The sequence below is a fragment of the Bos javanicus genome, chromosome 11, assembly GCF_032452875.1.
Source record: "Bos javanicus breed banteng chromosome 11, ARS-OSU_banteng_1.0, whole genome shotgun sequence".
NCBI classification, from domain to species: domain Eukaryota; kingdom Metazoa; phylum Chordata; class Mammalia; order Artiodactyla; family Bovidae; genus Bos; species Bos javanicus.
The window spans coordinates 38,932,674-38,954,920 of NC_083878.1; the positions used below are offsets into that span (position 1 = coordinate 38,932,674).

General features: G+C 37.5%; 1 protein-coding gene across 9 annotated transcripts in view; it reads left to right on the plus strand.

The window, feature by feature from the left end:
• CCDC85A (coiled-coil domain containing 85A) overlaps positions 1–17,868 on the plus strand; it is a 225,390-nt gene extending 207,522 nt beyond the window's left edge. For 2 of the 9 annotated variants that reach the window (XM_061432437.1, XM_061432436.1), the window contains one exon: positions 16,052–17,868. In XM_061432437.1, coding sequence (XP_061288421.1) covers positions 16,052–16,101 — 50 coding nt within the window. In that variant the 3' untranslated portion in view covers positions 16,102–17,868. Of the gene's footprint in view, positions 1–4,693; positions 4,829–7,894; positions 8,015–11,493; positions 11,593–16,051 lie in introns of those variants that run through there. The other 7 variants (XM_061432431.1, XM_061432432.1, XM_061432433.1 and 4 more) reach the window with 7 other exon arrangements.
• Positions 17,869–22,247: the final 4,379 nt, after the last annotated feature.

Sequence of the window (22,247 nt, forward strand, 5' to 3'; positions counted from 1 at the left end):
TAGGTCAAAAGCATCAATTCTTTGGCACTCAGCTTTCTTTATAGTCCAACTCTCATATCCATACATGACTACTGGAGAAACCATAGCCTTGACTAGATGGACCTTTGTTGGCAAAGTAATGTCTGTGCTTTTTAACATGCTGTCTGCTGCTGCTGCTAAGTCACTTCAGTCGTGTCCGACTCTGTGCGACCCCATAGACGGCAGCCTACCAGGCTCCCCCATACCTGGAATTCTCCAGGCAAGAACACTGGAGTGGGTTGCCATTTCCTTCTCCAATGCATGAAAGCGAAAAGTGAAAGTGAAGTCGCTCAGTCATGTCCAACTCGTAGCGATCCCATGGACTGCAGCCTACCAGGTTCCTCTGTCCATGGGATTTTCCAGGCAAGAGTACTGGAGTGGGTTGCCATTGCCTTCTCCGAATATGCTATCTAAGTTAGTCATAACTTTTCTTCCAAGAAGCAAGGATGTTTTAATTTAATGACTGCAATCACCATCTGCAGTGATTTTGGAGCCCCCTAAAATAAAGTCTGTCTCTGTTTCCACTGTTTCCCCATCTATTTGCCATGAAGTGATGGGACCAGATGCCATCATCTTAGTTTTCTGAATGTTGAGCTTAAAGCCAACTTTTTCACTCTCCACTTTCACTTTCATCAAGAGGCTCTTTAGTTCTTTTTCACTTTCTGCCATAAGGGTGGTGTCATCTGCATATCTGAGGTTATTGCTATTTCTCCCGACAATCTTGATCCGAGCTTGTGCTTCATCCAGCCTAGCATTTCACATGATGTACTCTGCATAGAAGTTAAATAAGCAGGGTGACAACATACAGCCTTTACTTCCTCCTTTCCCAATCTGCAACCAGTCTGTTGTTCCAAGTCCAGTTCTAACTTGCTTCTTGAACTGCATACAAATTTCTCAGGAGACAGGTCAGGTGGTCTGGTATTCCCATCTCTTTCAGAATTTTCCACAGTTTATTGTGATCCACACAAAGGCTTTGGCATAGTCAATAATGCAGAAATAGATGTTTTTCTGTAACTCTGTTGCTTTTTTGATAATCCAGTGGATGTTGGCAATTTTATCTCTGGTTCCTCTGCCTTTTCTAAAACCAGATTGAATATCTGGAAGTTCACGGTTCATGTACTGTTGAAGCCTGTCTTGGAGAATTTTGAGCATTACTTTACTAGTGTATGAGATGAGTGCAATTGTATGGTAGTTTGAACATTCTTTGGCATTTCCTTTCTTTGGGATTGGTATTAATACTGACCTTTTCCAGTCCTGTGATCACTGCTGAGTTTTCCGTATTTGCTGGTATATTGAATGCAGCACTTTCACAGCATCATCTTTCAGGATTTGAAATGGCTCAATTGGAATTCCATCACCTCCACTAGCTTTGTTTGTAGTGATGCTTCCTAAGACCCACTTGGCTTCACATTCCAGGATGTCTAGCTCTAGGTGAGTGATCACACCATCGTGGTTATCTGGGTCATGAAGATCTTTTTGGTATAGTTCTTCTGTGTATTCTTGTCACCTCTTCTTGATATTTTCTGCTTCTGTTAGGTCCGTACCATTTCTGTCCTTTATTGTGCCCATTTTTGTGTGAAATATTCCCTTGGGTATCTCTAATTTTCTTGAAGAGATCTCTAGTCTTTCCCATTCTGTTGTTTTCCTCTATTTCTTTGCACTGATCACTGAGGAAGGCTTTCTTATCTCTCCTTGCTGTTCTTTGGAACTCTGAATTCAAATGGGTATATCTTTCCTTTTCTTCTTTGCTTTTTGCTTCTCTTCTTTTCACAGCTATTGTAAGACCTCCTCACAAAGCCATTTTTCTTTTGCATTTCTTTTCCATGGGGATGGTCTTGATTCCTGTCTCCTGTACAACATCATGAACCTCCATCCATAGTTCTTCAGGCAATCTTTCAGATGTAATCCCTTGAATCTATTTGTCATTTCCACTGTATAATCAGGGATTTGATTTAGGTCATACCTGAATGGTCTAGCGGTTTTCCCTACTTCAATTTAAGTCTGAATTTGGCAATAAGGAGTTCATGATCTGTGCCACAGTCCACTCCTGGTTTTGTTTTTGCTGACTATATGGAGCTTCTCCATCTTTGGCTGCAAAGAATGTAATCAATCTGATTTCAGTATTGACCATCTGGTGATGTCCATGTGTAGAGTATTCTCTTGTGTTGGAAGAGGTGTTTGCTATGACCAGTGTGTTCTCTTGGCAAAACTCTATCGCCCTTTGCCCTGTTTCGTTCTGTACTCCAAGGCCAAATTTGCCTGTTACTCCAAGTATTCATTGATTTCCTACTTTTGCATTTCAGTCCCCTATATAATGAAAAGGACATCTTTTTTGTGTGTTAGTTCTGGAAGGTCTTGTAGGTCTTCATAAAATCGTTCAGCTTCAGCTTTTTCAGCATTACTAGTTGGGGCATAGACTTGGATTATCGTGATATTGAGTGGTTTGCCTTGAAAACGAACAAGAGATCATTCTGTCATTTTTGAGATTGCATCCAGATACTGCATTTTGGACTCTTTAGTTGACTATGATGGCTACTCCATTTCTTCTAAGGGATTCTTGCACACAGTAGTAGATACAATGGTCAGCTGAGTTAAATTTACCCATTCCAGTCCATTTTAATTTGCTGATTCCTGAAATGTCGATGATCAGTCTTGCAGTTTCTTGTTTGACCACTTCCAATTTGCCTTGATTCATGGACCTGACATTCCAGGTTCCTATGCAATATTGCTCTTTACACCATCGGACTTTGTTTCTATCACCAGTTTCATCCACAACTGCGTGTTAGTTTTGCTTTGGCTCCATCTCTTCATTCTTTCTGGAGTTATTTCTCCACTGATCTCCAGTAGCACAATCGACCTGGGGAGTTCATCTTTCAGTGTCTTATCTTTTTGCCTTTTCATACTGTTCATGGGGCTCTTGAGGCAAGAATACATATATTGCCCCGTTTTATGAGATTAATCCTCTACAATCTGTATTGAGTATGTTTAAAAAGAACCTTTTACAAGATACTGAAAAATGTTGCTATTGCACGTTGTATCAACTTTCTGGAAATGAAAATAAATGACTGCTCCTTCCAGCAGGCCTCTAACTGGTCATAGATATTACCTTAGATTTCATGGTTATTGTAATAAGTTTTGTTACAGTGGAGAGGCATTGGGATTTAATCTCACTACACATTAAATACAGATGAAAGAAAATTTTATGTTTTATTTGGTTGTTGGATACAAAAAAACATGAAATCTGTGAGATGTTTAAGTCTTGGAGAGAACCAAATTTAGAATATAGAGCTCATTTGTAAAAAAAAATCTTCATTCATTGCTAATGATCATCCCAGGAACAAAACTGTGCAGATTGGGATAGGGGGTGACTTTTCAGCCATCCACCATATTATAAATTGTTGGATAAATCTTTAATGGAAATAGACACTGACAGATGATTACTGAGAGTGCAAAGTTTAAATTAGTGTTGATTGAGGAGATATTCATTGTGGTCCAACTGCAAATATATAATTTTCTCTGCTATATGTGAAGAATATGTGTGACTTTCTTTCTTAATAGGTAACTTGTACTTATTTTGTAGACTCAGAATAAAATTTTGTGAGTACCAAATGCTGGTTGACATTGCTCCCTTTCTGATTTCACTTCTGACCATGGTATATTTTCTTTATTGTTCAGCCTCCAAAAGTCTGAGAAAAGTAAAAATTAGACCAGTGCTGTTCACCATAAAGCAAATAACAGATTAATGAGAACTAACAAATTATTTTCTCATTTTAAGTCTCCTAAAATTAACTTAAATATTTGTACACTGGAATTTTTAGACTACATTTGCAAGTTTTCTATATTTCAAAAATTGTTTATTCTTTAGGACATAGCATTCTTAGAAGGTCTTAGTGAAAGCTGGCAGGGAAAGGAAATTATGGACAGATGAGTTAATTTTGTTTCTGATCATTTTAATAAAATTAGTTTGGTCATTGAAAAAACTAAAATTTAGGGATGAAAACTCTTTTTATTTTCTTTTTGTGTCACTTATATGTTAGCTCTAGTTACAACCAGTACAGAAACTTGGGAAATGACTGATTAATAGAAATTTTGATAATTATGTATATGCCCCATGTAAAATAGTTTTTTGCAACAGTGATCTCTGAGTTCATTATATACTCTTCAGTGTATAGAAATTTTGCTGAGAATTTGATGCAGTGTCAGTTTTTATGAATATGAATATATCTACCCAACGTGTGTTTCTTAACATAAGGTCTGAGTGCTCCCAACTACATTTAAATAATTTCTAAGTTCTGAAGATACTGGTTTAAATACTTAGAAGACCTTATGTTAATTCTCTATTTCTCACAAATAAAACCAACAAAATTAAGTTGTATAAATAGCTTCCTTTTTTTTTTTTTTGGTAGAATTTTGGCATTATCATCTATCTCTTTTTGATAGCTTGAGAATTAGTTATACCTCTGCCCAAAACTTAAAAAAAAAGAATCAATATTAGCTCTTACATACAGGACTTCACTGAGTTTTTAAATGTTCTCCCTTGTTAGAGGTGCATGTTACAGCTTGCCATTGTGGTCACTGTGGTTCATTTCATTAAGCTTCTTGTTCTATCTGCTTTCTTGAGACTTGGGAAACAGCATTTTTCTGAGTGATTGTACTATATTGTTCCAAATATAAGGCCACCCAGAATAGAAGGCAACCTCCAACTAGAAACAGCTCAAATATGGAGAAAGGCTGGGGGCCCAGAGCCCGGCGGGTCTTGCAGTGGTGGCAAGGGTGCCGAGGAATAGGACGATGCCTGCCCACTCTCCCGGTGAGTGAAGATGAGTCAGCTACTGATTTGCTTGTGTGTAACCAGATGGATTCTGTTGCTAGAGGAAAAGTTATACTGGGGGGAGAGAACAAGTCTGCACACATGAAGGAAAGTCATTGTGTGTCCAGATCAGGGGAGGGAAGGCGGGAATAGAGTCTTTTATCTTCTGAATAGTTACCTTCAGTGCTTTTCCCCCTGAACCTGGGGCTGAAAGTTGAATAACCCCAAACATTGAAGAAGGAGAAAGGTACCTACACCTTTTTTTTGAAAAGGGATTGTCAGTGACCATGAAAATGAACTGTTAGACACCACCAGAAGTGTCAAGACCAGCTCGGAAAATTATTCCTTGCCCTTTCAAACTGACCGCTGACCCAAGCGGTGGTGTGTGCACTGTGTGTGGTCACGTGTGGCTTTAAAACAAGCAACCCCAAAGCTGGGACTCTCATTTCCAATTTCAGTAAGATTTTTTTCTTTTTAAATTCCCAGTCTCCTGAGTCAGCCAAGATACAATTTAAATAAGCAGGCTAAATCTTATTGAAATAAACTCCAAGGGACTCTTTTAAAATATTTTTGGTGCTAGTATTTTACCCAGTAGCATATTTTAAAAAGTACTTTAGTGAAAACATATTATTCAACTGAGACTATGTATTGATGGAGCCCAGAGCCTAGAGAAAGCCCAGATAAAACTCTACCAATCAGCACTAGAAATCTAAAGTTTTATTTTATAGTAACTAAATGAGATGTGACAGAAAGAATGAGGTGCTTGTTTCTGTTATAATCAAGAAAACTATTTAGCATCCATTAGTGTACAACTTAACCTGCATTCAGTAACCCTTGCAGCTACATGAAAAACTACATGAAATATGAAACTTTACCTTTCTAATGATGACTAAGTCCATGGCTTGCAAAGCAGATTTGAAGTAGAGCTTGAATCCGTGAATAAGTTGCCTGCCACCACCTCTTCCTCCTTCCCTCACCTATGTAGCTTCCACTGTAGCTTTTGTGATGATGACGGTGGTGAAACTTCTTTAATAAAAGGGTATGTCTTTCTGAGTAGGCAGGACTGTCCTTAAGTCTAAACAATGCTAAATTGCCCAAAGAATGTGGTTTAGGGAAGCTACTTATCATTGATTTCAGAAATTCTCTTAAACCAAATTACCCTGAAAGATAGAGGTCCTGTGCCCAAGGGCAAAGAAGCTAGAATTGGACATGCCTACCACATTTTGTCAGATCTGGGATTTGAAACAGGCTGGGCAGAAAAGGAAGAATTTGCAGGGTGTTCGTTCCAGAAGGGGAGGGATCTTGCCTGACAAGTTAGATTACCATTCAGAGGAAACAGCACTGCAGTGGTGGAGCCCAAATGAGACGTGGATGTGAATTCTGTATAACCTCAGAAACCTTTTCCCAAGAGTTCCTAAGGGTGGTACCTGTAAGGAAAGAGAATAGTAGAGAACCAGAGCTTTTCAGGGAAGAACTTCCTTTAGTTCCTCATTTGTTTTGGAAATATTTGATTTCTACAAAGGAAGAGAATGTCCAAATTTGGTGGTTGGATGGGGGGCATGTGCCTGTTATTAATCATCTTTAAACTTCATATAGATTACTTTCTATTATTTGTTTTAGGTACTCTATGATTGATATGATTCAAATTACAACAAAACAAACCTTATATTTTTTTCCCAGAGCGGGTTGGGCTGTGACAATTGTATGTCCTATGTCATCACCTGCTATTAATTGCATCATTAATTTCAGTGGCAAACAGAAGCTGGAAGGTCACCTAAATGTCATAATCCATGGCTTCCTCTCCCTGTTGGCTAATGAGGGTGGGGGCAGGACCTGACCTGATTGCATAGGAAAGAACATGGCCTCAGTTGGCTTGTGAGATGGCAAGGACAGCCTTCAGGGACATATAGATAGAAAGGACAGTGACGAGGGAACGGATAAGATATTCCCAATTCATTATAAATGATAATCTCTGTAAAAATCAATAGCAAGAGTTAATTTCTCTGCAGTTAGCACGGTTTGTGTAAAACCCACACCTGTAACTGTTGCTGTGCTCAGCTTCTCCCACCCATCCCTAAAATGCACAACACAGAAGCGCTCCTGTGGATGCTAGAAAATTAATGTCCCAGATCACTGTTGTTTCTTCCTACCAAGAATCCACACATGCTGCGCCTTCCATGGCTCCTTCTCAGGGGATTAGATTCATAGGGTCAAGTTAAAGGGAACAGTTATTAATCTAGTAGGTATGAAAAAATCTGCAGATTTGTTGATGGATAGAAATTAAAATCGCTCAGACCCTAAAAACAGGAAAATTCCCATTAGATTGTTTTTGCTAGGAGGGTAGATCACTGATGTTCTTTTTCTTTCCTGATCCATTAATATTTTTCCTAAGGAGCCCTGGAAAAAGTGACATTTTTACTTTTTCCCATTTCCTGTATGGGCGACTGTGACTTTTGCAGGTCAAATTAATAATGCCCAGGTTCTGACTTCTCAGCAATTCAGTTGAAAAGTCACTAAACTACAAATTTATAATTTGCAATCTGTTTTTTTTTCATTTTTTAAAAGTTCATAAAATAAGAGAATTATTGAAGAAAATGTTGCATATGGTTAAATCTCTTTGGGAAATGTTCCGCCATAGGTAAGGGACACCATTTCTCCAATGTGATGTATCTGCATTTTCTGAGACATATGGAATATGGCATTTGTCATGCTGAGTGAGCATTTTAACTCAAATGTGGAGTAACTCACAAATTCCCTACTCTTGAGTATCTTTAAGTTTCAAAAATCATTCTTAAAATGTTCTTAATGGGCATTCCTTAGGGGGCATTGCTCTCTTCAGTAAATCAGAGCTGACATCTGGAAATGCATAGAGATGGCTCTTGGTTAGCTTTTTTTTTGCTGGTCAAGCAGCAAGTGTATTCCAATTAACAGGTTGATAGCATCTTATGACAGGCTAGGGAAAAAAAGGCTAATTCTCATTTGGCAGTGAAATTGAATATTGAATGACATCTCTTCAGTTATAAACGACTTTTGTTTTAATAACAAAGTTGTTGATTTTCTACTAAGGGTTCTTTTAGGTTGTCATCTGGGGCTGATGGGAGTAACAGTTCACCCAACTCTCCAGCTAGCTTCAGTGGACATACCACACCTTCTCAGCAGCCTGAACCCGTGGTACACTCTCTTAAGGTAACCAACTGTGTACAACCATTTCTTCAGTACTTCAGTTGTGTTGTGGCTTGTTCACTATAGTCTGGTAATCCTCACGGTCTCGTTTTAACCATAGATACTTTATTTTTTGACCCCTATGGTATACTTTTTTTTTAATATTAAGTTTTGAAGAATGATTTTAATTTTATAAACTAATAGTGGGTTTGAGTACTTATGGTTGAATTGAATCTCTAATTTTATCATTTTGTTTTGAGTAATGTGATTCATATCTATCTGCATTGAAGTTGAAGTCTGATGTGCATGTATGTGTAAAATATTGTTACAGGTATTTTCTGTGCAATGTTTGTAGCATGGACGTCTTCAAATACAGGAACTTAATAGGTAGCCAGAATAACGAAGGATACCATATTTTTCTTTTTGCAACTGAAGTACGTTGTGCAACTTACTAAAAAAAAGTTTTCTAATAAACAAAAGCCTACTCTGTTCACCACTAAATAGAAATTAAGTCTTCAAAGTCTAGTTAATGCCTCTTTATAGACTATAGAAAATAGACATCTGGTCTTATTCATAAAGATATATTATTTTTGGCTTATAATTAAGATTCTGAAATAAAGAAAGATGTGGCTTAAATTTATAGTTTATTTTTTTTTACCAGTAATGAGCTTTCCAATAAGTAAAATTAATAATATGCAATATGAATATTTACCTAAGAAGAAACTGCAGGCAATAAAAATCATATTAAAACCTGAGACAATTCCTTGAAATTTCATCAGCTCCAAAGTATAAAACACTGTCCTCCAAATTATCTCTAAATCCTTACATGTCATACAGAGTCGGACACGACTGAAGCGACTTAGCATGCATGCATGCGTTGGAGAAGGAAATGGCAACCCACTCCGGTATTCTTGCCTGCAGAATCCCAGGGACAGAGGAGCCTGGTGGCCTGCTGTTTATGGGGTTGCACAGAATCGGACACTACTGAAGCGACTTAGCAACAACAGCAGCAGCCTTGACTAAACCTTTCTGAGCCATAAAGTAGGTAGAGTGCTTCGGTCCTGCTTTTGCCACATGGATTTCACAACTTTTCTAAAGTTGTTTTGGTTTCAGAATGATTTATCCACAGGCTGATGAGGCACTCTTATGCAGGGGGCCACACTGTCCTTGGCATGCAGAAAAGCAAAGAAGTAGATGAGAACTTCAAAATATTTACTTGACTTGAGGATGATTGTTTTAGCAGTTGATTTAGCTCCCTCATTACATTTTGCTGTAACTTAGATGAAATGAGTGTGCTTCTCCCAAGCACTTACAGATTGCTGATAAGGGGAGGTGGTAGAACTATGCTGGGGGCCAGTGGCAATGAACTTGGTGTTTCCTGTTTCGATTGGGAAACCTCACAAAATGAACAACTGAGGGGAATTTGTGGGAAGGCACACCAGAATGAGGGGCCCTCCCTGCCCTTTGTCTGACAGCTGCTGGTTTATCAACTGGCTTGCTCTTAGCAACAGCCTTTGGATACTGTTTAGTATGAACAGCATGCTAAACAAGCTGTTACTTGAGCATAAATCAGGCACTAGCAATCTGAAAGCACTTTAGAAATGGAAAAATGAAGGCGTGGCTTCAAGCCTGTAGTATTGGTATCTACACATGCTCCAGAAATGACACACTGCCCTGCTTTCCAAACTGAAGCCTGTTTCAGCCCATTGCCTTATTCAACAAGTGCAGTTGGAATCAGATCAGTGTAGTGGGTCACACTTGCCGTCTTTTCCTGGTTTCTCAGCGCAGCTGTGGTAGTATGGCCTAAAAGGAAGGGGAGGGCAAGGAAGAGCTCTTCAGTGTTCTCCAAATTCATACAAAATTTTATCTTGAGAGGAAGATATCTTGAGAGGAAGTGTCCTCACTTGGCTGATGGGTAATGCTGAGCAACTAAAGCACCTTGATTGAGTAACTGGAGGCTCTTGAATATAGAATGCGTTTGCTTCCATGAGTTGAGACAGAAATATGTGCAAGCATAGCCTCTGGGAAACGCATCTTTGGAATACCTCAACATAAAAAAAATGTAGCCTCTTGACATGTTTTGTTTTTAAAAGGCTACCAATCTAGAGCTGATTTAGATCATTTTTTTCTGTTCTGAAAGTGGTAGTTGAAACAGTGGCTCAGTTTCTCATCTTCTCGTAAAGTTTTAAAAATTTCTAAACTTTAACTCCATGGTCATAGTTTGGGGGAAAGAGTTTGTAAATCAACGTGAGGAATTAGTCCACTTGAAATACGCCACATTTTTCTTGCTTTAAAATTCATAACTATTAATTGGAGCTTCACTTCATTTAGCAGAAATTAACTGATTTGAAGTACACGTCTCTCAGGTGCATAATAAATTGAATTTGTGGGCAAATGAGCTTGTTCCAAGGAGTGCTTTAAGTTTTCTATGAATATTCATTGGGCATCATCAATAATTTCCTCTAAGTATAAAAAGAATGTGAACTGACTCTGTAGGGTTCTGCTTCAGGCCTTTAAGTGTGAATTCTCAGGTGACACCTTTAGGTGTGGCCATCAGCGTTGACCGTGGCAATAGAACCAAGGGGTTTAGCAGTGTTACAGTTCAGTCTGGATTATACAGGAGCTTTTAGGAAAAACATTTTTTTAATACTACATCAGTGATTTGATTTAGAAGCTGATGTAGAGAAAAATAACAAACAGCACTCAAGGCCAAAGTTTTGTCTTGTTTTGTACTAAATAGAGTATTGACATGAAACTTTTAAAGACATTTTGAACAGAATCTTATTCTCAATTCATTTAGGAATAATTTAGAGAGGTAGAATCTAAAATTGTTTAAAAACACCTCATTCTCAGATGAAAAATGAAAAATGCTTAGTGTTGCTCACATATTTTCACAACTGGGGAGCCATTGCTTCTCTTTGCTTTTGTCAAAGAGCTGTCTCCACAGTCCTGTCCTAGGCATCAGGAAAACATCCAGGCAAGAACTCTGAGGTCAGTACGTTCATGTTAAAAGTTCTTATGGGTTCTGACGAGTTTCACCTGTCACTATTATCCTTTTTAGTCATTTTTTCTGTAGGCCGTGTCTACATATCATTTGGACTGTTGAGTAATATAATTAATTACATGCCAGTCTTTACAATGGAGCAAGATTTATTGACTATCTCCAAATGGTTGACAGTCAGCTTTATCTTAATGACCAAATTAACTAAATGCATCTAATTATTTTGGACATGAATGAATTCAATTGACTATTAGTGATGCAGTAGATTGCTCTTAACGGCCATTTGAAAATCAAGTAGAATTGACTCCAGATAGCTTTCAGAACAATCAACTCTTTTAAAAGATTTTGCCATATACTAACCTACTCTGATATGCAGACATGGAAAAAAACTAAGGTTTTTTTTTTTCTTTTTACAAAGTGGAGCTCCTTGATGATTTTTATTCATAACTAACAAACTTTTTTTTTCCATGTGAAATTTGCTTTTCTTTTTCAACAAATCCAGGTCTTGGATGTTCAGGAAACTATAGATCGTCAACAGGGTAAAGAGTATGAACATGACCTTAGTGAGACAGAAAAAGCTATAGTCAGAGAAATGTGCAATGTAAGTTTAATGTGCTTTATTGTGTATTCTGTGTTGAAAGCCTCATCATAGCTTAGATTTTGCTTCATGAATACCTACTTTTAAAATGCTGGCCAAATGCCTTTATTTTTTTATGTAAAAGTAAAACCAAACCTTGAGTTTCTTTAGTAAATGTTATTGTGGTATTTTTTAACACAATAATCATGTAAAATATGCAGGTGAGCAAGAATCGGCCAATTCTGTGTTCCAGAATGAACTGTGAAAGTTTCTGAACAATACATTTCCTAAAATGTTACTAGTTTTGATAAAATAGATCAGTTTCCATTTCATAGTTTTCCTTAAAGAGCAGTGTTTAAAAACCTATGATAAACAAAGAAAACACAACCTTCTGCAGATTATTTGTAGCAATACTTGGGGGAAAAAAATCACCATCTTAATATTGGGTTGGCCATAAAGTTTGTTCTGTTTTTTCCATAGAAATTGGAGTGAACTTCTTAGCCAACCCAATAGGTAATATTCGCTAAGTTCTTCACTCATATGAGGTGTGCTTCATGTCATGCCCAGCAGTATCTCAAAATAGTAAGAGATAGATATGAACTTAAGAGATAAACACACAGAAATCTACCTATGAAATCACAGAAATACAGTGGGGAAAAAAAAAGAAGACATGCTATTTTCACAATGCTTAGCCTATGTAATTGTTATTGAGGTTTGGATTTGATTAATCTTAATTTTAATTTTTGAGTAATATGCTTTGGATATATCATTTAATCAAGAATATAATTTGTGGAATTTATTTAAAAACTAAGTAGAATATGATGGGGAAGACATTTGTTAAAAGCAAAAATTCATGGTCAGTTATTTTAAGCTTTGATTTGAATTGGTGTTCATTGTACTTTTATCCTTTGTTCATTAGGATATCAAAATTGCTTAGAAATACCCTTCAGCTTTAGGCTATTAGGACCAGGTATCTCCTTTACCTACCTCCCTGAGGCATTCCTAGAATCCAGGAAATGTTAAATAAGTCCCATGGGCAATTAGCGCTCTTGCCCCAGCACGTATAGTCTCTTGCTTGCCTGTAGTGGTGTCTTTCTTACATTATCTGTTGTCTGTTTTCAAATGGTCATTGGTTCTAGATGTCATGATTTCCTAAATGTATCACTATTTGTCTTCTGTAGCTTTTTGTCTGTTCTTAAGCTTTTCAATTTGAACACCTGCCTCAGATAAATTTTAAAGTTCAAACATTAGGAATTGTAAAACTGGAAGGGACCATAGAAGGTCATATCTTCAGTGGTTCTCAGAGTCATATTGAGCCTCCTTCATAATTCAGAAGTCTGGGTTTCGCACCAGATCTTGGGCAATTGGGGTAGGAACTCTCATTTTATACTTGAAGAAACTAAGATTCTGAAATTAAGTTACTTGCCGCAAATTGTCCTCTAGTGAATAGGGAAGTCAGGCATATACCCAGATTTTCTCTGAGGACCAGCTCTTTCCACTTTCCCAATTGTAGTGAATCTAGGCACTTCCATTTTCTTTCTCAAGAATGAAAATCAATGTATCTTACAGAGGAAACCATCTCTATTGTGCTCAATGCCAGAATTTGTCTAAATAAACACAGGACTGTTTCTTGTCTCTTTTTTGATGAAATATTTTTAGATATTAGAAAATTTATTTCGTAGAGAAGGGACCCACTAATGAATTGGATCTTGATTAGTTTTGCATTGATCTTGATTTGCCTGTATTTCCAAAAATCCTTCAAAAGGACACACACAGTGGTAATTATTGTTGCCTTCAGAAAGCCAAGAGCTTTTTACCTTTGAAAGTTCTCTAGAGCATCTTTTCTGTTTTTGCCTTTGGTCACCGAAATTTGAGAAACAAAAAAAGTAAATTAGTTCAAATCTGATTGTTAGCACTGTTATATTTGGAAACTATTTAAAAGCCACAAGAAAAAAAAAGTGTTGATTTAAAATATTTATGTCACCATTGTAAGTTATATCCACATCAAGAACACATAGCAAATATTGGAGAATAAACAAAAATACAGTTTGTGGGACAGTTTCAAAATTTCTAAGCAATAATGTATATAAGATTATGAAACCTATTAGAGGAATTATGGGCTTTTACAATAATGTTACAGAAATGTAAAGCTTTCTCATAATGTGAAATCAGTTAAAAGACTCAGGTTTATATCCATCTCTGGTATTCTTTCTGGAAATAGGTTAACATCTATACAGTCTTCCATTTTATAGATGTTAACAACCTTTCTTCACAGCACCATCATTTTGATTAGTAAGCATGTAGTGCTTCTAGTCTCTTCCAAGCTCTACCACAAAAATATACTGTTCTCTAAGAAACAGTATATTATCTATCTTTTTATAGTAATAGTTTTATCTTAGGTTTTTCTGTTTGGCCCTTGTCAGTTCCCTGAGAGCAGCTGAGATACTTGACTGGCCCTGCATCTCAGTAACCATCTCAGATACCCAACTGGTCAGCTCTCTTACTTATTTAACAAGTCACTACTCTGTGTCTGTCTTAGTGTCTTTGGCTTATTTCAAAGTTCTGTCTTCTCTGAGTTTCCTTTCACCATGTAATTTCAGGGTTAAGGCCCATTACATTCTACATTTGAATACTTGGAGAGGGAGTTGTACACAACACTTTGGAGTTGTAATCATCTAATGCCTTTTGTTCCTGATCATTTGAATCTATCCTTTGCTTCTAAACAAGACATCGAAGCATTCTGGGTAGATGTAATACCATTTAAGGGCTAGAAAGGGAAAGTCCATAGTGCCCGTTGGCTTCCTGATTCAGAATGTGTCCCTCTTCAGTCAGTGTATTGAGAAAGGACACTTCCCTAACAGCCTGAACCACTCACTGCTATGTATGCTCAGATGTGTCCGACTCTTTGCAACCCCATGGACTGTAGCTAGCCAGGCTTCTCTGTCCATGGGATTTCCCAGGCACAAATATTGCAATAGGTAGCCATTTCCTTCTTCAGGGGATCTTCCTGACCCAGGGATCAAATCCAGGTCTCCTGAATTACAGGTGGATTTTTTACCATCTAAGCTACTAGGAAATTCCCTCCCAAATATTTAAAGACCATAACTACAGCTCCCTTCAAATATGACAGGACATCTCTACCACATAGTAGTGTCTGCTAACACACAGAGGTGAATTGTTCCATAGGTTTCAAAATGAAGGTAGACAGACCCCTACATGCTTATGTGTTACTATGATTAGAAACCTGCTTCACTGGAATATCTGCTCTTTTAAAAGAGAAAACAAAGAAGTATTGATGAACCAGCTGGTTTATGTTCATTAGAGCAATGTAAATTTCTGTGGAAGTAGTCAATCTGATCATAATCCTAACAGTGAAACACTAAGAGTTATGACTGTTACTATGTGGTTTCTTAATGTAGTATATTGGTATATCATTGTTGGATTCAGTGGTTTTACTTGTTGTTAATCTCACCCTTTGCTATTGTCCCTTTAAAATAGCCTGATTTTTAACATATTTTTTTTAGTGACTTTTGAATTTATTCTTATCTTTTCCCTGCATCTGAATGCTTTCTGTTGTCGTAATCTGAGATATACTATTGGGTAGCTAAGATTTATGTTAACTAAAGCCCCCATTCGGAGAAGTCAATGGCACTCCACTCTAGTACTCTTGCCTGGAAAGTCCCATGGATGGAGGAGCCTGGTGGGCTGCAGTCCGTGGGGTTGCTAAGAGTCGGACACGACTGAGCGACTTCACTTTCACTTTTCACTTTCATGCATTGGAGAAGGAAATGGCAACCCACTCCAGTGTTCGTGCCTGGAGAATCCCAGGGATGGGGGAGCCTGGTGGGCTGCCGTCTATGGGGTCACACAGAGTCAGACTGAAGCGACTTAGCAGCAGCAGCAGCAGCAGCAGCAGCAGCAGCAAGGCCCCCATTCCACAGGGAAACAAGGGAAGTCTACGAGTGACCCTAAGACTACTAGCTCAGGACTTTAAACCACTACAGACAGTGAAGGAGCTTTTATTCTTAGTTATTTAACATTTTGGTATTCCTCATTTTAGATGTATAATATAGGAACAAGGATGATTTTGCTCATGTATTCTTAACTACACATTAGAATCATGTTGACAGATTTAAAAAAAATAGACAACCCTACCTGTTTAAGAGTAATTCCTAGTGGACAGCCAGAGTTGAGGACCACTCTCATAACCAATGTAAGTTGGCCTATCATTTTGTAATTTTGACCCTGATTGCTAAAGAAGCATGGCACTCCTGTCTCTTGAGCAGTTCTCATGATTTAGAAACTTGCATCACATTTCATTTTATTTTTGAGCTCATTCGTGTGAATATTTTGTCTCTTGTCTTATATTCCTCTTTGTCCTTCGCATAGATTTCCCCCCTTAAAAAAAAAAAACAAAAACATACGCACCCCTTTGTGGAACAGGACAATTAAGATGCTTACTCTTTTTCTTATTTTTCTTAAGGTTGTATGGAGGAAACTTGGAGATGCTGCAGGTTCGTGTCCTGGAATTAGGCAACATTTGTCTGGAAACCAGTACAAGGGACCCATGTGAGATGTACTCTCTTTCAAACATGACATCACCACTGCCAGAAAGATAAGAGAGGAAAGAATGGATTTCCACAGACCTGGAGCAATTGTACATTGCACATATTTTCCCTTGATAAAATTTAGTATGGCTAAAGTTGTATTTTTTGTCTCTCACTTTGATGTTCACTACAGTCCATCTCAAACAAGGTAGCTTTGAAAATCACCATTTTGGTTCCAATATTTTCATTAGAACTAAAATGTTTTTGACTCTTCAGATCTAAGATTGTAATGGGGAAACCTGCATGATTGGAAGAGTCCAGTAGAGCCTCAGCGGTTTTGATAGAATTGAATCATTGTATATCATGGTGGGAGTGTTCTACCATGTTGTTGAAGATAGCAAGTGGTTTCCAGCTTCCCAAGTTGGAGAGTTGGTCACCTATTATATTTTAGTCAATAAAATACTAGTTCCTGATGCATAATTAATTTGGATGCAAGATAAGGTTAGGTTTCTTGGATTTTGTTTTGACTTTTGAGGTACTAAAAATACCACATCAGTTTTCCTTACCAGCTAGAAGGGTAGCAGGACTTTGTCGAGTGCATTGTCAGAGTGCCATTTACTTAAATTGATCAAAGTAAATACATCTTTTCTTTTCATCTTAATGTATTATTCATGAAGACACATCTTGGGGACATATCAACCTCCATCTTCAGTGTATTCATTAATGTTAATATTAACAATTTCAATTAAAGAACAAGCAAACAATTTTTCTAAGTGTTTCCAGCTGTGAGATGTCAATTTCTACAATTTAGTTTCTAGACATGCTGTTATATTTAATAAACTTTCTGTAAACTTTAAAATATTGCACTGCATTTATGGAAAAAGCTTTCTTAGCCTACAGCAGCTATCTTAACGTTTTATGAAACTGACGCATGTCCTTCATTATTGAAGCTAAAAGCTCTTGTTCAGATTGCTTGAGATTTGAAAAGGAGGTGTGCTAGCTTTAGTTTTTCCTTATTTTTGGTATATATATATATATAAAGTAATAGACTATGTGTATTGGAAATGCTGATAGGTATTTTGTGTTTATTCAAATGCAATGATAGTTTCTTGTATGAATGTGCAAGAGGCCTGTGACCGAATGCTAACTTTATATTGTAATATAAAATTATAAATGTAGGAATGCAACGTTCCCAGTTTTCTTCTAAATTACTCAGATTTGATTCATAGCAGATATTCTGTTGCTCTTGTTTTTAAGTGGGCTCATTATACATGTATTAATTGTCATTGGTGAAGGAATTGTTATACTTTTTTGAATGTTATTGTGATGAAAAGGCAATCCTATTCTCAGAAAATATTTATGAATTAATTTGCTATAGAATTATCTTTCTAATTATTGTAATTGGGTTACCATTTAAGCTTTTCTTTTAAAACGTTATATATTTTGAGAATATTATTAGTCTATAAGGGAAAATTGCTTGCTATATTTACACCTTTTCTGGAAAAGCTTTCATCCTTAAATTGTTGTATTCCTACACTCTGAAGACATTTAAAAAAAGTTTTGTGCCTGCAGTAGAGCCTGCAGAAGCTAATACAAGGCACACTGGTCTTTTGACAAAATACTTGTGTAAATTTTGATACTGTATTAAAACTATTTTTTTAAAGTTCTAAAGTTAAAATTGAGTATCAAGTATATGTGTTCATCTTAGCAACGGTAATAAATTATTTAATCCCAGTGTTTTTTTCCTTCAAAATGTTTTCCCTAAATTGAGATTTTTCATAGTTGCTAAGTATCATATTGCTCATGTATGATGACAATAATGATAGAAATATAAAACAAAGGCATGTTTAAATATGCTCTTAAAGAGGGATTTCATATTTAGAGATTCCTTAATTCACTATTTTTTTTAGTATAATGTAGTTAAAAAGTTTAGAATGGTACTTAAGAATATTTAAAAATTAGGTATCTTTTACTTTTAATTCATATAGATTAATATTAAACCTCCATTATTTATTATTAAAATACTAGTAGACAGAAGGATATAAACTAGAAGGGAAGTATTAAAGAAATGGAAAACTTTGGTGTCTCTAAGAGACTTCTGCATTTTTGAGGAAAGAATGACTTAAGGCGCAAGTCAGAGGACAGACATACTTCTTGGAAATCACTGTGGAACAAGGCTTCTTCGGCTTAGCATTAGTCCCTACTTTAAATGGCATAGTAGATGGACAGCTCAGGGTCTGAATCTTGCTACTGCCCAACATTTTTATCAGTAAAACTGAGTGATACCCTTCTTTTATGTGACCAGATTATTTATCTTATTTTCCCTGGGAAAAAAGGTTAATTTCCATATCTTGGTAGGTTACCTTTACCAGCCTTGAAGCTGTCAGTCTATCAGAATCTAAGCTTTTTATATTCATGCTTTATAAGTTTCTAGCACATGCTAAATGCACTAAAGAATATTTAGATCATATGTGGCATCCAGCAACATACTGACAATCTTATTCTTTAATTCAATGAACTTTTAAAGAATGTCTACCACTATCACATGAATAAACATATTTCGGTTCCTTACTCACAATGTGACTGTTCAGGAAATACATGGAACCATAGTATCTTGGGTACCAGTAAGATCTTCCTTTATCCTTGAGACCTAAATAAGTTTCCCTCAAATACCCATTTTCGTGATCTTGAGGAAGTGCTACTTTTCCTCGTGACTTCTCATTTCCAGAGTTTTCACTCTATGGCAAGCTTTCTGTTGCCTCATCCTCTTTCACCTCAAAGACAAACTGATTCTGTTAGAAATCCTGTCACCCATTCTCGGAAAGGATCTGCCTACTTCAAGCTGGCTTATCAAGGTAAATTCCCAACAAGCTCAAGATACTTCTATGAGGAATTCATATATTTACTTCTGAAAGAAAAATTTTTCCATCTCATTATACAATTAAAGGACAATATATCAGACTGAACTATATGAGATTACCAATATTTGACCATCTCTGGATTATAAAAACAGCAATTTCATATGGTACAACTTTGTAAGATTAGTAGATTTTTGGTGGGATTAAATGCAGTACAGGCTAGTGTCAGCACGTTCAGCTGGAGCAGCATGCTTTACTAAGTGCCGCATTGAATAAAAGGCCTTTGGCTTAGTGAGGCTGACTTTGGGGCAGCGAGTTCGGCATGTGACTATTATCAGCTTTGTGCGTTTGAACAACTTAACCTCATGGAGCCTCAATGTCCTGACATGCCTCATGGAGACAACATCTGAGTTACTCTAAGCTTCTTAGTAGTCTTCCTAGTTCCAAAGTTCAATGATCTTGACAGTTCACAAGAAACAATGGTGAGTCCTTTAAGATACTAGAGCCTAGACCTGTGAGCCATTTATACCATTAGGCTGGGGGAAGGGACAGTCTACCGCACAGAGATTCTAGCCGCACGTATGTACTTCCAGGCTCTGTCCTTTACATCGCATTCCGCCTGCCACAGGCCCTGTCATGACCAATCACAGGCTGTGATTTTGGAAATGCAGAAAAGGGGCATTTGTCAGATTCTCACAAAGGAAGAGTATGTTTGAAAAACAATTTACATAACCATTTCTTCTTTATTTTTCGTGCCACCACAGAAATGTTTGTGAATACTTTCACTTCAAAATGGCAGAATGAGTACATACTACTGCTTCTCCCTCTTGCCTTGATCCCTAAAAATGATGGAAAAGATACTTAATAAACTCATAATTCCAGTAGAACATGAAAAAAATAGTGTACTCTGTAGATGCTCAATTATGATGAATTCTTGAAAGAAGGGAAACAAAACATTATCTCATTGAAGAATGGATCCAAAATTCAAAATACATGATGGAGGGTATTGTTTAAGAAGGAGTCATGGCTCCAAGGATGTTAACAAGGAAGAATTTGATACACCCATGGCATGGGATCCTGGGATAATTGGCAGTAGTCAGGCTTTTTGACTCCTGCATATAACCTCTCCCTCCCTAGCTCAGGTGGAGAACAAAAGAGATAGTTACTCCCAGGCCAGAATAGAGGAGAAACATGATTGAATCAGACACAGTGCAAAGTTTTTGGATTGGCAACACCCAGTAGAAAAGGGACCCTCTGTGTTCAGATCCTTAGCTAATGATACATCTTGCCTAAAAGATTGTCCCACCACTCCTTTGCACTTAGAGGCTAAAGTATCTCCCACACCCAGCATCCTTACCTCTTCTTCCAGCAAGTGGTAGAATAAACATAGCAGGCTAATATGGAAATTTCAATACTAAGATGCATATACCACCAAACACCACCCAACATTTCTCTCACTTTCTTCCATTTCCTTCTTCCTTGTCTTTCCTAGTTGTTTAGTTGCCCTATTTTATGAGTTTAAATGTTAAAGGTACCACAAAACCATTTGGAAGCAAGGAGCAATCATAAGTGAAGTGTAGTCTCATTTCACTGAAATCTCAGAATGTCTCTGTAAAACACAAGAGCCTCTCATTTTGTGGAAATGTTTCTCAGTTTTGATGCCCAAGTTATAATTCCATTTGGTCCTATTACCAAGAAGGCTTTCATTTTCTATTCTAGCACCGTTAGTTTTCTAGGTCCTATTCTAAAGTGACAGCACACAATATACACCACTGTAATTGCCATGGCAACCGGATTCATATGCTAATCAGGAATGCAGGTTTAAAGAAGCACAAAGGGTCTGAAATTGGCCTTTGATTGTATGGGCCATTTTTGTGTATGGGCCAACCTGCATGGGCTTAATAACAGCATTATACAAAATCTGTTTTCCGTTTTCAAAAATCTGGGTTAGGTAAGAATGAGTTCCTGACAGTCCAGATAACAGTCCCTAGGGAGGGCTTTGTTCTGTCTTTTTTAACCATCATCATTCACCAGGTTCAGTCTAGCCCTACCTCTCAACAGTGACCATGCTGACTGGCGACCCAAGATTCATTTTTCTCTTTTTCCTAAGACAGTTCTCCTTTGCTTTAGAAAGACACTGCCCAAGAGAATGAGGAGAAGCTGTTTCCAATTCTATCGCTGAACCTTGGTCATTCTAAAGCCTAGACTCAGAGTTCATCTTGGTACTCTCATCCTAGTTGCCAGTAATTGGTTTAGGAAGCCCAGCATCAGCCCATTAGTACACAGCATTCCTATGGCCCAACTGTGGCAACATGATCCAACAGGGTTCGTCTAAGTTTTGCTGGGGAAGAAGTTTTTTTTTTTAGATGTATAAGGAAGAGTTGTCTGTTGCATGAAACCATACTGACTGTCGTTGAGAACTCATCCTGAGGAGAAAGCATGCATACAGGAGAGGGTAGGGCCAAGAGAACTATGAAGAAGGGAGCTGAAACATGGATTATACCTTGTCTGGAGTCTACCCTAATTCTGGACTCTTAGAGATTAAAAGTTTCCATACTGTTTTTGATTTGGGATTCTGTTACTAATATTGTACACTTTAAATGTTATAAATTGAATACCTGGTCTCCCGATGTGGAAAATTGCAAGATAAATAGTCTACAATGATGGCTTAGTTGTATTGGGAAGAACAAAGAGTGTGTTCAAACAACTGATTCCTCTCACTGCTGTCACAAAAAAGAGATTCTATGTTATCTTTATGTAGTAGAATAAAAATTAGCAGAAGGGAGGTCAACATGGTGGAATAAGATGATGTGGAACTTTTCCCTTCCCACAAACACATAAAAAATATATCTACATGTGGAGTAATTTCTTATGAAAAACTAACTGGAAATGGGCAGAAGGTCTCCTATAAAAGCAATGCTGTAAGAAAGATACAGACATATTTGGGTAGGATGGGAAGAAAGGCACTGAGCCAGGATCTGTCCACCTGGGAGGGGGCCAGGAGGAAAAGGGAGACTGCACATGTGAACGCTCACCCTGGGGAGTGAATGGCTCAAGGTGCAGACTGGGTATCCCAGTCCAGGGGTCCTATGTATAGCAGGCAAGCCCATTTGACTGATTTAAAAAGCATTAGGACAGATAGAAAGACTAGAGAAGTCTGGACTCTACTCCTGAGGAGTGTACAGGTGTTGCCCCCAGGCACGGAAGAGAGAGGTCCCCAGTCCAAGCCAAGTGAATGCTCTGGCCCTGCCCACTGCATGCCATAGTCTAGCAC